This window comes from Hypanus sabinus, chromosome 22 (genome assembly GCF_030144855.1).
Source record: "Hypanus sabinus isolate sHypSab1 chromosome 22, sHypSab1.hap1, whole genome shotgun sequence".
Taxonomy (NCBI): Eukaryota; Metazoa; Chordata; class Chondrichthyes; order Myliobatiformes; family Dasyatidae; genus Hypanus; species Hypanus sabinus.
The window spans coordinates 22241870-22258107 of NC_082727.1; the positions used below are offsets into that span (position 1 = coordinate 22241870).

The 16238-nt window shown below is 42.3% G+C and overlaps 2 protein-coding genes across 8 annotated transcripts in view; one reads left to right on the forward strand and one right to left on the reverse strand.

Moving 5' to 3' along the window:
• The window catches only part of LOC132379428 (inorganic pyrophosphatase-like), a 45851-nt gene extending 45083 nt beyond the window's left edge, over window positions 1–768 (forward strand). The window contains exon 11 of the mRNA XM_059947283.1: window positions 399–768. Within this exon, the coding sequence (XP_059803266.1) occupies window positions 399–430 (32 nt within the window). The 3' untranslated portion in view covers window positions 431–768. The remainder of the gene's footprint in view (window positions 1–398) is intronic.
• A 3933-nt stretch (window positions 769–4701) lies between these two features.
• Window positions 4702–16238, reverse strand: part of slc25a16 (solute carrier family 25 member 16) — a 64888-nt gene continuing 53351 nt past the window's right edge. For all 7 annotated transcript variants that reach the window (XM_059947275.1, XM_059947279.1, XM_059947278.1 and 4 more), the window contains 2 exons: window positions 13846–13914; window positions 4702–5751 (listed from right to left, as the gene is read on the reverse strand). In XM_059947275.1, the coding sequence (XP_059803258.1) occupies window positions 5595–5751; window positions 13846–13914 (226 nt within the window). In that variant the 3' untranslated portion in view covers window positions 4702–5594. The remainder of the gene's footprint in view (window positions 5752–13845; window positions 13915–16238) is intronic.

Sequence of the window (16238 nt, forward strand, 5' to 3'; positions counted from 1 at the left end):
TGGGAAATCTGAAATTTAATGGAGTATCTTCAAGATTGAGGGAATGGTGGTAGCAAATGTTGTCTACATGCACTTCAGTCTTTTTTAAGATCCTGTATGTTGGGCTGATGTGAAAGGTTAGATCACATGGGATCTAGGATGAACTAGACATTTTGATGAAAAACTGACTTGTTGAAAGTAAGAGTGATTGTGAATGGTTGTTATTCATATTGAATGCCTGTGCCCAATGGTGTGGCACAGGCATTACTGCTGAATCCACTGCTCTTTTTCATTTATATTAATGATCTGGATGACAATCTTAATGTGGTTAGTAGATTTGCACCACTGGCTGTGTTAATTGATAAATAAGGTTCTCTGTAATTATGCTCCATGTTCATTTGGTCTTTGTTTCTCTGCAGTGAACAACTGGTGGTTTGAGAAAAAGAAATGAGTGAAGAACTTATTGCTGCTGTAATCCAAATTATTCACCTGCTATGTTATCTCTAACCATATAACAATCACAGCACGGAAACAGGCCATCTCGGCCCTCCTAGTCCGTGCCGAACTCTTAATCTCACCTAGTCCCACCTACCCCGCACTCAGCCCATAACCCTCCACTCCTTTCCTGTCCATATACCTATCCAATTTTACCTTAACTGACACAACTGAACTGGCCTCTACTACTTCTACCAGAGCGTTGAAGGAAATGTGAAGATGACTACTAAGTGTACATCTGTGATGAGTAGTATTTTGATATTTTAATTGCCCAATAAATATTCATGATCTGTCTGTTTGTTTTATCTGTTATTACTCGAGATCCACAATGGATTATGGTCAGGAGGTTCTAGCTGTTAAGGATACATTTAGAACATCTCAAGCATATTCCTCACATACCCTATGCATGGATATGTGACCTCTCAGACCATGTCTACAGCACCTCACAAACCTCAATAACTTCTACCATTGAGCAGCAGGTGTGTGGAAACCATTAGTGGCTCTAAACTCTGAAATTGTCATTTTAACAGATTGTGCAGTATTATCAACAGTTCAGAAAGACATACCCTAAGTCATACTTTCCTCTCTTATAAGATTCCATCTTTGGCTCTTTATCATCACTACCTCTTTAACCCAGCTTCTGTCATTATTTCCACAATCCACTTCTACATTATCAATCACTGGCTTGCTCTTACTCTGCCACTTCCAACATTTTATAGTGCACATTGCCACTCTTTCAATCTAAAATGTCAGCTACCCATTTCCCTTCATAGATGTAGCCTCTCTCACTGAGTTCCTTCAGTATCTTCTACATTGCTCTAGATCCAGCATCTGCATTCTCATGTCCCATGTACATATCCAAATCACTTAAATAATGAGTAACAGTGCCCAACACTGACTCTGGGGCACCCTGATAATCACAGGTATCTTGACCTTTAGCCATCACCATCTACTTTTATCATTGAGCCAATTCTGATCCACCTCACCAGCTCCCCCTTCCAGATGAGCCTGCTAGCTGGACTTTGCAAACGCTTTCTAAACTCCAAACAGACATCATCCCCTGCACTACCTTCATTCATCCCCTAATTGTCTCTTCAAAAAAACTCAAGATTCATCAGACATAACTTTGCCTACACAAAACCGCATTGACTATCAAAGTGACGTAAATCTTGTCTCTCCGGTAACTTCCCCATAAATGAAGTTGAGTTCACTGGGCGGTGGTTCTCTTGTTTGTCCTTGCTACCCTTCAAGGATAATGGAACAAAATTAACCACCCTCCAGTATTTTGGAACTTGACTAATGGCTCACAACAAAGCAAAGATCTCTACAAGGTTTCTGCAATATCTGCTGGCCTCCCATGTGACTGGGATGTGCATTAGACAAATCCTCTGGATTTGTCATAGTTTGAGTTAAAGACTGCAACTACCTCCTCTATTGCAATATTTATATCATATAAATATTGCCTCAGTACTTATTACCCTCATTTCTTTGCATTCCATGATGCTCTCCTTATTGATATTGAAAATCTCAACCATCTCCAGCGGCTAACACATCAGCAGCACTAATGGTATTTAAGAGGACCTTTTTAGTTTGTCTCCAAAATACACCGGTTAAGGCCACTGCCAACACACCTGCAACCTCTCACTACAGAGCAAGAATTTGAGCTCTTTGGCCTAATAAGTCTATGCCAACCATGGAACCCACCTATGTTCTTACATACCCGAAAGGTTACTCCTCCTCAACCTAATCCTTTGATTGCTCTTTTTGGCAGCTCCGGAGAGGGGGGACACACACCTAAGTCGGACCAAACGTCGTATACTGTCTTTTGCCTCTCTCTTGGCCAGGCGTGCAGTCTTGCTCAGGTAGGGGAATGCTGCCCTGCCCACCCATGCTCAGTGGCTTAGGGACATCATGTCCAGTCTATACCTTGAGAAGACTCATTATTCAACTCTCAATTCAGACATAAAGTTCCAAAAGTTGTGGGGACCCTTTCTTGAATATTTTCAGAATTCCCAGCCAAACTAAAGGTTCATCCCTACTTCCTTTCCTCTGCACATAACTCCCTGACTTTCAGCAATCTCCAGTAAAATTCTATGAACTCAGACGTGTAAACATACAGCAGTTTATGTGTTAGGAAAATACACCTCTGTACCAATGCAGTTCTGTGGGGACAAGGGTTCTGTTTAACCCTTTTTGCTAATGCAATGATGGCTTGGAGTTGGGAATTGGAAGGGTAGGTTGGGGCAGGGAGGCAACCAAAGCATGCTTGTACTATGGGCGCAACTCTTTCATAGATGTGAATTGTATATTTCTTAAGTACTGCACAAACCTCCTTTGTACTATGCTTTCTTGATTTTAAAAAAACAATAAAAATATTGCTGAGAAAGGTTGCTCCTCAGCCTTCCATGCTCGAGAGAGAAGATCCAGTCTATCCAATCTCAAAAGCAGCCCTCATCCCCACCCTCTGGTAAGGTAAGTAAGATTAAATTTGTCACATGCACATCAAACATAAGTGAATGATCTACACAGTCCAAGATGTGCTAGGTACTGTGCAAATGTCGCTATCTTCCAGATACAACTTAGTGTGCCCACATCTTTGGATATATCTTTTGGGCTTGTTATATCTTCGGAATTTTGGATGAAAGCAGAGTACCTGGAGTAAACCCATGCAATCATAGGGAGCACATACAAATTCCTTATAGACAAAGGTGGGAATAGAACCTGCATCTTACAGTTGGCTGGGAGAGTCCAGTACCAGAGGGCATGGTTTGAGAATAAGGGGTAGGTCATTTAGGACAAGAGTTAAGGAAAAACTTCTCCCAGAGAGTTGTGGGGGTCTGGAATGCACTGCCTCGGAAGATAGTGGAGGCCAATTCTCTGGATGCTTTCAAGAAGGAGCTAGATAGGTATCTTATGGATAGGGGAATCAAGGGATATGGGGACAAGGCAGGAACCGGGTATTGATAGTAGTTGATCAGCCATGATCTCAAACTGGCGGTGCAGGCTCGAAGGGCCGAATAGTCTACTTCTGCACCGATTGTCTATTGGCGCTGTAAACCGTTACACCATATTGCCCACATTTACTCTTACCATCCACCTTATCTATGGCTTTCATAGTTTTAAACCTTTCTATAAGGTTACCCCTCATTTTTCTACATGCAAATAAAAAATACCTAGCCTAAACAACCTCTCCTCATAATTCAGGCCCTCCAATCCTGGCAACATTTTCATGATCTCTGCATTCTTCCTAGCATAGAGGAGACCAAAACTCCGGGGCATAGATTTAGCATGGGGGGGGGGGGGAGAGGATTTAAAGGAGACCTGAGGGACAACTTTTTCTGTAGACAGGATGGTGGTATATGGAATGAGCTGCCAGAGGAAGTGTTTGAGGCAGGTACAAGTTTCATTTAGGAAGTAATTGTTAGGTCCATATAGGGGCAAGGCTTAAGAGGGATATGGGTAGAACATAGGAAATTGGGACTAGCTGGGTGGGCACTGTGGTTGGTGTGGACTGGTTGGGCTGAAGGGCCTATATCTATTTTATATTGCTGCATGATTCTAAATTAGACAAGCCTTAAACTGAACAGATGTTAAAGTAGATAGGGGTGGTAACAGAGTAGCATGCTTGTGTTTATTGATCAAGGCACTGGATACAAAAGTTTTGACATATTACAACTGTACCACCTTTCAATAGGAAGGATGTCATGAAGCTAGAAAGGGCACAATAAGGTTCAAAAGGATGTTGGTGGGAGCTGAGTGGGCATTGTGATTGGTGTAGATTGGATAGGCCAAAGGGCCTATATTCATGCTATATTGCTCCATGAGAGATTAAGGGACAATTGGAGAAACTGGGCACAGAAGACTGAGGAGTGATCTTATAGAGGTATACAAAAACAAGAGGGACACAGACAGTGAGCAGGGACGCAGGGCTAGAGAGAAAAAAGTGAGAGACATAAGGAGCAACATTTAAAAGATATTTGGATAACTTTGGAGGGATATGGCCCAAATGGTACTAGCTCAGGTTTTTATTTGCATGGGTGAGTTTGGTTAAGGGACATGTTTATGAGCCATTTCTGATACCTTTGCAAATAGAAATGGATAATAATGACCCAGCCATTGCTGCTGTGAACCAGTAGAACGTTACTAGAATTGATTTCTGAAAATTATGTGTATGATTTTCTGCCTTCAGTTAATCTAAGCAAATACAAAGGACCAACATCAAGGGCATTTCCACAAACACTGACAAGGATTTACTGCAGCTGAAGATTACAATGAATAAATAGGTAGAAACAGAATTCTGTGACCTTGGTGTATTAAACATGCATAAGAGTTTTGTGCCAGATTCCGCGCCAATCTTGTACCTAGGCAATGATGAGATATATTGCGGACTTTTTAACTGCCATCTTATTTCCAAACCTAGTGTAAGGTACTCCTAGATTTTATACTGAAGTCATAGTTTTTCCTCAATTATCTGTTGATGGAGGCAATGGGCACAGCATTGTCCAAAGTGACCATTTCATGAATACTTCATTTTATGTCAAACAGCTTGAGCTGTACTTTCCAAGTCAATGATTTGTCCACAAATGCAGTGAAATCTGAAATCAGTATATACAGCAGATCTTTTCCTCAAGGTGGCTTAAAGGAGTGCTCCCTCTGAGTTGAATACAGCAGCTTCTGCCAGATCTGATTGTCATATCTCAGTTACATGTTCCAAACGTAAGTATGGAGCCGATTCACAACTGGGTCAAGAGATATAGCCAATTGTTTGAGAGGCTGAATTTCAGCTCCACAAGAGAATCAAATTCAACAGTCTTTGCTGACACTTCATTGTAGTACATGACAGTGCAGCACAGTCAAAGATGACATCCATCAGATGATAGTTTAATCAAGATCTATCTCCTTTCTTGGATTGGGATAGAAGAACCAATGGCGTAACTTTGGAGAACTGCCAAAGTAAAATTTTGGTCAAAGCACACTGATGATTATCAACCCTAATCACAATCACTTAATTAAATACATTGAATTTTAGTCTCCACGTATGGTTAGAACAGTCCTCACAGGGAAGTAATTTCATCACTGACATACAGGGTTGTGATGATGAAGTCAGTCTTGCAACGTCCTTAGTTCAGATGAAGAATTTGTCTCATTATTTCATAGGTAGTAAATGCCACGGCCTGAGATGGGATACAGCGAATATAATTTAGAGAAAGCCCCCGGTATAGGCCCTTCCGTATACCATGTTCCTTGTAGACATACCTCAGGGTCTTGCACATTGTTCTGAAAAAGATAATTAAAAAAACGAGATCACTACCATGCAACCACACATTTATCCCCTCACCAAAATGACTGTTGATTATAAAATTTGAATTAGCTTTAGGAATGCTAAGGGCAGATGTAGCTAGATTATGGAAAGGAACAAAAACAGGGATATATCATATTGTGGGTGACTTCAAGTTCACAACACACACCACAGAGATGGGGCAGAGTTTGTCCAAGAGGGTTTCCCTGAAATAGTATGTACTGTAGGTTGTCCAAGTAAAGGGAGGCAAACTGCATCTTGTACTGGGAAATATGCCTGGACAGGTGATTGACCTTCCAGTGGGTGAACACTTGGGAAACTGTGATCATGACTCCTTAACCAATGAATAAGGATATGAGTGTTCCTTGCAGGAAAGTATTAAGGAAGAGTTTTTATGAACAAATCCACATCTAATACATGGAAGAATCAGTTTGTTGCAAGACGGAAGAACAAGAATGGTAAGACACAGGAAACTTGGGTGATGAAAGAGGAAGCTGGTCAGGAAGACTAATCAAACAAGGCAATTAAGGAATAGAAAGGAACCAGCAGAGACCAATAAGAGCTAAATGTCTTAAAAATTCTTTACTGAGTAGGATTTAAGATAATCCCAAAGCATTCGGTACATACTTTAAGAGCAAGAGGATAACTAGGAAGAGGGCAAGACTACTTGAGGATAAGAAAGCAATGTGCTTGGGGATGGAGAATCTGAGTGAGATCCTAAATTATCAATATTTACCAAGAAGGATGCAGAGGACAGCGGCAGCTCATTCCACACTCTCACAACCATCTGAGTGAAGAAGATTCCCCTCATGTTACCCTTAAACTTTTCACCTTTCACCATTAACCATTGACTTCTGGTTGTAGTCCCAAGCAATCTTACTGGAAAAAACCTGCTTGCATTTACCCTATTTTACCCCTCATAATTTTGTATATCTCTATCAAATCTCCTCTTAATCTTCTATGTTCCAAGGAATAAAGTCCTAACCTATTCAATCTTTCCTTATAACTCAGGTCCTCCATAGCTGGCAACATCCTTGTAAATTTTCTCTGTGCTCTTTCAACCTTATTGACATCTTCCTTGAAGACAAGTGACCAAAACTGCACACAATATTCCATATTAGGGCTCAACATCTTATAGAATATCAAAGTTACATTCTATCTCCTGTACTCAATACTTTGGTTTATGTAGCTCAATGTGCCAAAAGCTTTCTCTACAATCCTATCCACCTGTTACGTCACTTTCAGTGAATTATAAACCTGTATTTCCAGATCCCTTTGTTCTACTACATTCCACAGTGCCTTACAGTCCACTGACCTACCCTGGTTGGTCTTACTGAAGTGCAACACTTCACGCTTGTCTGCATTAAATTGCATCTGCCATTTTTTTCCAGCTGTTCTAGATCCCTCTGCAAGCCACAATAGCCTTCCTTACTGTCCACTACACACAAACTCTTGATGTCATCCGCAAATTTGCTGATCCAGTTAACCACATTATCATCTAGATTATTGATATAGATGGCGAACAACAATGGATTAGGCACCAATCCCTGCAGCACCCCACAAGTCACAGGACTCCAGAGAGGCAACTATCTACAAACACTCTCTGGCTTCTCCCACAAAGCCAATGTCTAATCCAATTTACCACCTCATCCTGAATGCCAATGGGCTACACCTTCTTGACCAGCCTCCCACGCGGGAACCTTGTCAGATCCCTTTCTAAAGTCCGTGTACTTTATTGCCTTGCCTCCATTAACTTTACTGGGAACTTCCTCGAAAAACTCTAAAAGATTGGTTGGACATGACCTACTGCACATGAAGCCATGCTGACTATCCTGAATCAGTTCATGTCTATCCAAATACTCACATATCCACTCTTTTACAATACCTTCCAATAACTTTCCCACAACTGATGTCAGACTCAACAGCCTATTAATTCCTTGGTTTATGTTTAGAACTTTTCTTATGGCTATCCGCCAATCCCCTGGTACCTCTCCCGTCTCTATGGATGATTTAAATATTTCTGTTAGAGCCCCAGCAATTGCTGCACTTGCTTCCTACAGGGTCTAAGAGAACTCCTTGTCAGGCCCTGAGAACAAAGTACTACAGTACAGTCCTTCAGCTCCTGATGTTGTACCAAACTAATTAGCATCTTACTAAGCTAATCCATTTACCCTATCCAACATCTGTATTCCTCATACTCTGGACATTCTTGTGCCTAAGAGCTTCTTAAACACCTCCACTACTTCCCTTAGAAGCTCATTTTAGGCACCTGCCATGCACATTTAGCCCACACATTTCCTTTGAACTTGCCCCTCTCACTGTAAATACATGTCTTCTAGTATTAAACAATTTGACCCCGAGAAAAAGACACTGTCGGTTCTCTGTCTATTCCTCTCAAAATCTTATAAGATCTTAAGATGTCATTAGAAACGGGGATTGTGCCGCAGGATTGGCGTATTGCTCATGTGGTTCCATTGTTTAAAAAGGGTTCTAGAAGTAAGCCTAGCAATTATAGACCTGTCAGTTTGACATCAGTGGTGGGTAAATTAATGGAAAGTATTCTTAGAGATAGTATTAATAATTATCTGGATAGACAGGATCTGATTAGGAGTAGCCAGCATGGATTTGTGCGTGGAATGTCATGTTTGACAAACCTTATTGAATTTTTTGAAGAAGTTACGAGGAATGTTGACGAGGGTCAGGCAGTGGATGTAGTCTATATGGACTTCAGCAAAGCCTTTGACAAAGTTCCACATGGAAAGTTAGTTAAGAAGGTTCAGTCGTTAGGTATTAATGCTGGAGTAATAAAATAGATTCAACAGTGGCTAGATGGGAGATGCCAGAGAGTAGTGGTGGATAATTGTTTATCGGGATGGAGGCCGGTGACTAGCGGGGTGCCTCAGGGATCTGTTTTGGGCCCAATGTTGTTTGTAATATACATAAATGATCTGGATGATGGGGTGGTAAATTGGATTAGTAAGTATGCCGATGATACTAGGGTAGGAGGTGTTGTGGATAATAAGGTGGGTTTTCAAAGCTTGCAGGGAGATTTATGCCGGTTAGAAGAATGGGCTGAACGTTGGCAGATGGAGTTTAATGCTGAGAAGTGTGAGGTTCTACATTTTGGCAGGAATAATCCAAATAGAATATACAGGGTAAATGGTAGGGCATTGAGGAATGCAGAGGAACAGAGAGATCTAGGAATAACAGTGTATAGTTCCCTGAAGGTGGAGTCTCATGTAGATAGGGTGGTGAAGAAGGCTTTTGGAACGCTGGCCTTTATAAATCAGAGCATTGAGTACAGAAGTTGGAATGTAATGTTAAAATTGTACAAGGCATTGGTAAGGCCAAATTTAGAATATTGTGTGCAGTTCTGGTCACCGAATTATAGGAAAGATATCAATAAATTAGAGAGAGTACAGAGACGATTTACTAGGATGTTACCTGGGTTTCAGCACTTAAGTTACAGAGAAAGGTTGAACAAGTTAGGCCTCTATTCATTGGAGCGCAGGTTGAGGGGGGATTTGATTGAGGTATTTAAAATTTTGAGAGGGATTTTGAGTTGACGTGAATAGGCTGTTTCCATTGAGAGTAGGGGAGATTCAAACGAGAGGACATGATTTGAGAGTTAGGGGGCAGAAGTTTAAGGGAAACACGAGGGGGTATTTCTTTACTCAGAGAGTGATAGCTGTGTGGAATGAGCTTCCTGTAGAAGTAGTAGAGGCCAGTTCAGCTGTGTCATTTAAGGTAAAATTGGATAGGTATATGGACAGGAAAGGAGTAGAGGGTTATGGGCTGAGTGCGGGTAGGTGGGACTAGGTGAGATTAAGAGTTCGGCACGGACTAGGAGGGCCGAGATGGCCTGTTTCTGTGCTGTGATTGTTATATGGTTTTTTATATGATCCAAATAGATCTCCTCTCAGCCTGTGCCACTCCAGAGAAAACAACCCAAGTTTGTTCACCCTCTCCTTATAGCACATTCCCTTTGATTCAGGCAGTATCTTGGTAAATCTCTTCCGCATTTTGAAGCTGGAACTGGATGAACTCCGGATCATTTGGGAGGCTGAGGGGGTGATAAGTAGGACATATAGAGAGGCAGTTACACACAAGGTGCAGAACACAGGAAACTGGTTAACAGTCAGGAAGGGAAAAGGGGTTAAGCAGCCAGCCCAGAGTACCCCTGTGGCTATCCTCCTCAACAGCATGTTTGGTTACTTTGGATACTGTTGGGAGGGATGACTGAGCAGGGGAAGTCACAGTAGTCAGGTCTCTGGCACTGAGTCTGCCTCTGTGACTCAGAAAGGAAGGGGGGAGAAGAGGCAAGCTGTGGTGATAGGGGATTCATTAGATAGGGGAGCAGAAAGGAGATTCTGAAGGTGAGAAGGAGATTCCTGGATGCCATGTTGCCTCCTGGACTCCAGGGTTTGGGAGATCTTGGCTTGAGTCCTCAGCATTCTTAAACGGGAAGGTGAACAGACTGAGGTCGTGCTCCATGTAGGTACCAATGGCATAGGTAAGAAGAGTGACAAAGTTTCTACAAAGGGAGTTTGGGGAGCTGGGTGCTACGTTAAAGGGCAGGGCCTCCAGGTTTGTGATCTTAGGAAAGCTATCTGTACCTGCTAGTGAGGCCAGAAATAGGATTATACATTTTAACATGTGGCTAAGGAGTTGGTGTAGGAGAGTGGGCATAAGGTTCTTGGATCATTGAGTTCTCTTCCAGGGAAGGTAGGATATGCACAGAAGAGATGGCTTGCTCATGAACTGAAAGGGGACCAAGCTTCCACACAAGAAGCTGTGCTGGTGCTGCATGGTTCAGTTTAAACTAGAGTTGCAGGAGGATTGGAAGAAGAGTGCCAGAACAGTTGGTGGAGAGGTTGTGGAAACAGATGTTGGTAAGACCTTAGACAAAGTCAGGAATCAGAAGATTGAGCATGGTGCGACTAGTCTTCTGAGCTGGATATGTTTCAAAGCAAGAAGTATTGTAGGAAAGGAGGATAAGCTCGGCATGGATCAATACCTGAAATTATGATACTGCAGTCATTCGTGAGACCTGGTTGCAGGAGGGGCAGGACTGGCAGTTCAGTACTCTGGGGTTCTGTTGTTTTAGATGCGACAGAATGGGGGGGTAGTTAAAGGAAGGGGGATGGCGTTACTAGTCAGGGAAAATGTCATGACAGTGCTCCATCAGGACAGTCTGGAGAACTCGTCTAGTGAGGCATTATGGATGGAATGGAGAAATAAAGAAAGGTATGACTACGTTAAGGGGCTATATTACAGAATACCCAAAAGTCCGAAGGATTTAGAGGAACAAGAGATTGCAGACTTGCAAGAAACACAAGGTTGATATAGTAGGTGACTTTAACTTCCCACATTTTGACTGGGACTCCCAAACTGTAAAAGGACTAGATGGGATAGTTTGTCAAATGTATTCAGGAAAGTTTCCTTAATCAGCATGTAGAAATCCCACAAGAGAGGTGTGCGATACTTGATCTGCTATTAAGGAATGAAACAGCAGGTGACATATTTGTGTAGGGAAGCTCTGCATCTAGTGATTACACTGCCATTGGTTTCAAAGTAAATGTTCAAAAAGATAGGACCACAGATCGAGATTCTAAATTGGAGAAAAGGCCTATTTTGATGGTATCAGAAATGAACTAGCAAGTGTGGATTGGGACAGGCTGTTTTCTGGCAGAAGTGTCTTTGGTAAGTGGGAAGCCTTCAAAAGTGAAATTTTGAGTATACAAAGCCTTTATGTACCTGTCAGAATAAAAGGCAAAGATAACAAGTGTTTTTAACAGATACTGAGGATCTGGTTAAGAGAAAAAGATGTACAGCAAGTATAGGCAGGTAGAAACAAATGAAGTATTATGGACTATAAGAAATTCACATGCATGAGGAAATCTGCAGATGCTGGAAATTCAAGCAACACACACAAAATGCTGGTGGAACACAGCAGGCCAGGCAGCTTCTATAGGAAGAAGTACAGTCAAAGTTTTAGGCCGAGACCCTTCGTCAGGACTAACTGAAAGAAAAGACTGTAAGAGATTTCAAAGTAGAAGGGGGAGGGGGAAATCTGAAATGATAGAAGACAGGAGGGGGAGGGGTGAAGCTAAGAGTTGGAAAGGTGATTGGCAAAGGGGTACAGAGCTGGAGAAGGAAAGAATCATGGGATGGGAGGCCTAGGGAGGAAAAAAAGGGGGAGGGGAGCACCAGAGGGAGATGGGGAACAGGCAGTGATGGGCAGAGAGAAAAAAAAGGAGGGGCATTAACGGAAGTTAGAGAAATCAATGTTCATGCCATCAGGTTGGAGGCTACCCAGACAGAATATAAGGTGTTGTTCCTCCAACCTGAGTGTGGCTTCATCTTGACAGTAGAGGAGGCCATGGATAGACATATCAGAATGGGAATGGGATGTGGAATTATAATGTGTGGCCACTGGGAGATCCTGCTTTCTCTGGCGGACAGAGTGTAGGTATTCAACGAAATGGTCTCCCAGCCTGCGTCCGGTCTCACCAATATATAAAAAGCCGCATCGGGAGCACTGGACGTTCACAGGTGAAGTGTCGCCTCACCTGGAAGGACTATCTGGGGCCCTGAATGGTGGTGAGGGAGGAAGTGTAAGGGCAGGTGTAGCACTTGTTCTGCTTACAAGGATAAGTACCAGGAGGGAGATCAGTGGAAAGGGATGGGAGGGACGAAGGGACAAGGGAGTCGCGTAGGGAGCGATCCCTACGGAAAGCGGGGGGGGGGAGGGAAAGATGTGCTTGGTAGTGGGATCCCGTTGGAGGTGGCGGAAATTACGGAGAATTTTATGTTGGACCTACAGGCTTGTGGGGTGGTAGGTGAGGACAAGGGGAACCCTATCCTAAGTGGGGTTGCAGGCAGATGGGGTGAGAGCAGATGTGCATGAAATAGGAGAGATGCGTTTGAGAGCAGAGTTGATGGTGGAGGAAGGGAAGCCCCTTTGTTTAAAAAAGGAAGACATCTTCTTCGTCCTGGAATGAAAAGCCTCATCCTGAGAGCAGATGCGACGGAGAGGGAGGAATTGCGAGAAGGGGATGGCATTTTTGCAAGAGACAGGGTGGGAAGAGGAATGGTCCAGGTAGCTATGAGACTCAGTGGGCTTATAATAGATATCAGTAGGTAAGCCGTCTCCAGAGATGGAGACAGAAAGATCAAGAAAACTCCAAGCCTATACAGGTATTCGTTCCCCTCTTTTCCTTCACTATATCGATGACTGTGTTGGCGCTGTTTCCTGCACGCATGCTGAGCTCGTTGACTTCATTAACTTTGCCTCCAACTTTTACCCTGCCCTCAAATTTACCTGGTCCATTTCCAACACCTCCCTCCCCTTTCTTGATCTTTCTGTCTCCATCTCTGGAGACGGCTTATCTACTGATATCTACTATAAGCCCACTGACTCTCACTATGCTGTAGTACTTTGTTCTCAGATACATTAAGTTAAAGACTATTGGATCAAGAAATGCGTCTTCATCTTGCAAAAGAAAAATTGGATGTTTTGAAAAGGGTAAGCAACTGTATGATAAAGTTGAGCTTAATTGAACAGGGTTAAGTGTTACAATGAAATAAGCATTCCTGGTGATTCAGTTATATTTTACATAATTTAGAAACACATTTAGAAGTTACATTAAGATAAAAGCCACTAAATCAAACAATCCTTTCTCATATTGAAAATGCGATATTGGGTGTTCTGAAAAAGGCAGGCATCTTTGTAATTTGGCTGAGCCCCAAAACTAGCTATGTGTTACAGAGAAATAAATACTTCCAAGTGATACAAAATCATTCTTTACATATAAAGCATAGCTTGAAAATACATAGGTTTTTTAAGGGAAATCCTGTCTAGCAATTTTTTGTACTTTGGTGTAATATCCTTTCAATGCTCATAGACATTAAAACTACTCATTATAGCATTCAAATTATTTCAGCCAATGATTTGGATGTACTTCAACTTTGTAAAAATCATCTTACAACAGTGCAGAGAGGAAAAACATGAATTTCTATTTTCCTGCTGTTACCTAAAGCATCTTTTTTTTACATTCAAAAGCACTTACACATATTTTTCAGACTCAGTCAAAATGGAGCCTAACTGCATTCGCCGTCGAGCCACATCTAGTGGATATCTGCAAACACATACATTCCTAATTACAGCAACAAATAATTCTGTTGATTATATAAGAAATGAGCAGTATATAGTTTTATAACCTACATACAACATCAAGCGGCACTGTAGTGTAGTGGTTAGCCCAACGCTTTACAGTATACTCTCACTTCTTTTTCTCAACATATATCTGAAGAACCTCTTTTATATGTTAGCTAACTTGCCTTCATATTTAATCTTTTCTCTCCTTATTGCTGTTTTAGTTGCCCTCTGTTGGTTTTAAAAAGCTTTCCAAACCTCTAACTTCCCACTAATTTTTGCTATATTATATGATCTCTCTTTTGTTTTTATGCTGTCTTGACTAACCTTGTCAGCCACGGTTGCCTCACCCTCCCTTCAGAATAGTTCTTCTCAAGAATGAATCTAACTTGCATCTTCCAAATTGTTCCCAAAACTTCAGCTACTGCTATTCTGCTGTCACCCCTGCTAATGTTCCCTTCCAATCAATTTTGGCTTGCTCCTCTCTTCTGCCTCTGTAGCTCCACTTTAATACTAATACATCTGATTTTTAGCTTTTCCCTCTCAAACTGCTGGGTGAATTCTTTCATGAATACTGTCTCCTAAGGATTCCTTAAGCATCCTAATCAAACCTTTCAATTTTGCCTTCATTTTACTCTAAGTTAAATTATTATCCCTTTATAAACCTTTTTATTGTTTTCTTTATTCTAGAGACTTTTGTAACCTCTCCTATAGTCTCCTTCCCACTTACTTTAACTTCCAAACTGTTGAACTCATCCCCACCAAATATTTAGTTTAACAACACACTTTAACCCATTCCATTGACTGCCATTTTACTCAATCAACTGCCTATCCTTCCTCAGTTTCACTACACACTGCTTCTACCTGTATACCAACTTCTCCATCTCCTGTCATATCACTCTGGTTCCCATCGCTTTGCCAAATTAGTTTAAACCCACCCTAACAGCGCTAGCAATCCTGCCTGCAAGGATATCGGTTCCTTCATTCAGGTGTAACTCCCACCCCCTCCTTTTTATATAGTCAGAACAGATCCCAATGTGACAGAAATGTGAAACTCAGCCCCCTGCACCAGCTCCTCAGCCATGCATTCATCTGCTACATCACCCTTTTCTTACCCTCAAATAGCATGTGGCACAGGCAGCAATCCAGAGATTGCTATACTAGAGGTCCTCTTTTCAGCTTTCCACCTAACTCCCTATCTTCCCTCATCCATTTTCCTACCCATGTCGATGGCACCAATATGTCCCACAACTTATGGCTGCTTATTCTCCCCCTTTATAATTCTGTGAACCAGATTTAAGACATCCCTGATCCTGGTACATGAGAGGCAACATACCATCCGGGTGTCTCTTTCACATCCACAGAATCTCCCTGCCTGCTCCTCTGATCAATTGAATCTTCTAATACCACTGCAGTCTTCTTCACTCACAACCACCCCTGCCACTTCCGTTCTGAGGCAGAGCTGGGCTCAATGCAAGAGACCTGGTCACTGTAGCTTTCCCCTGGTAGATTCTCTCTCTCCCCCTCCCCCCCCCACAACAGTATCCAAAGTGGCATACTTATTATTGTAGGACAGCCACGGAGGTACTCTGCACTGGCCGATATTCCCTTCCCTCTGTTGACCATCACTCAGCCTCCTGCAACTTTAGGGTGACTACCTCCCTGTAGCTTGAATCTATCACCTCGTCATTCTATCACATTAGCTGAAGGCCATCCAGCTGCAGCTTGTTAATCCACATTCCTGCTGTAATGTAATGATCGGTATGGATAGCATGCAAAACCAGATTTTTTCATTGTACATCTGTACATGGGATAATAATACACAAAGTCTCCAGGAAAGTGTGTTGCCTCCCTGGTGTCAGGTTTTAGAAGGCGCTGGTGGAACAGCAATGACTTGCTGATAGCGAACAAAAAAATATATAAATTACTGTATGAAACATACTTTTCATTGGACATGATCATTGCAATCAATAGCCTGTAAGTTCCCTTTTGGAGCTGAGCTTTTGAACTGCCTGTACAACCTGGCATTTTTGCAGTGTGAACTGAAATCTCAAAGGTGCGGGACAGTTGCGAAATGGCAGGTAAGGGCTGAATTGAGGTGGTGCAGCCTAGATCTGAGAGCAGGAAGAAGCCAATATTTGCTTATTGTTGGAGCAGACTTGGAGGCAATTCGATGCAGCAGAACTGAGGCAAAGCGAGCAGAGGCAAGTCAGAGTTGAAGCAGTGGGGCCTGTGCCCAGGTCTGAGAGAGAAGTATGACCGGAGGTTTGCTGATTTAAGTGCAGGCCAAATTGAAAAGGTCAATGT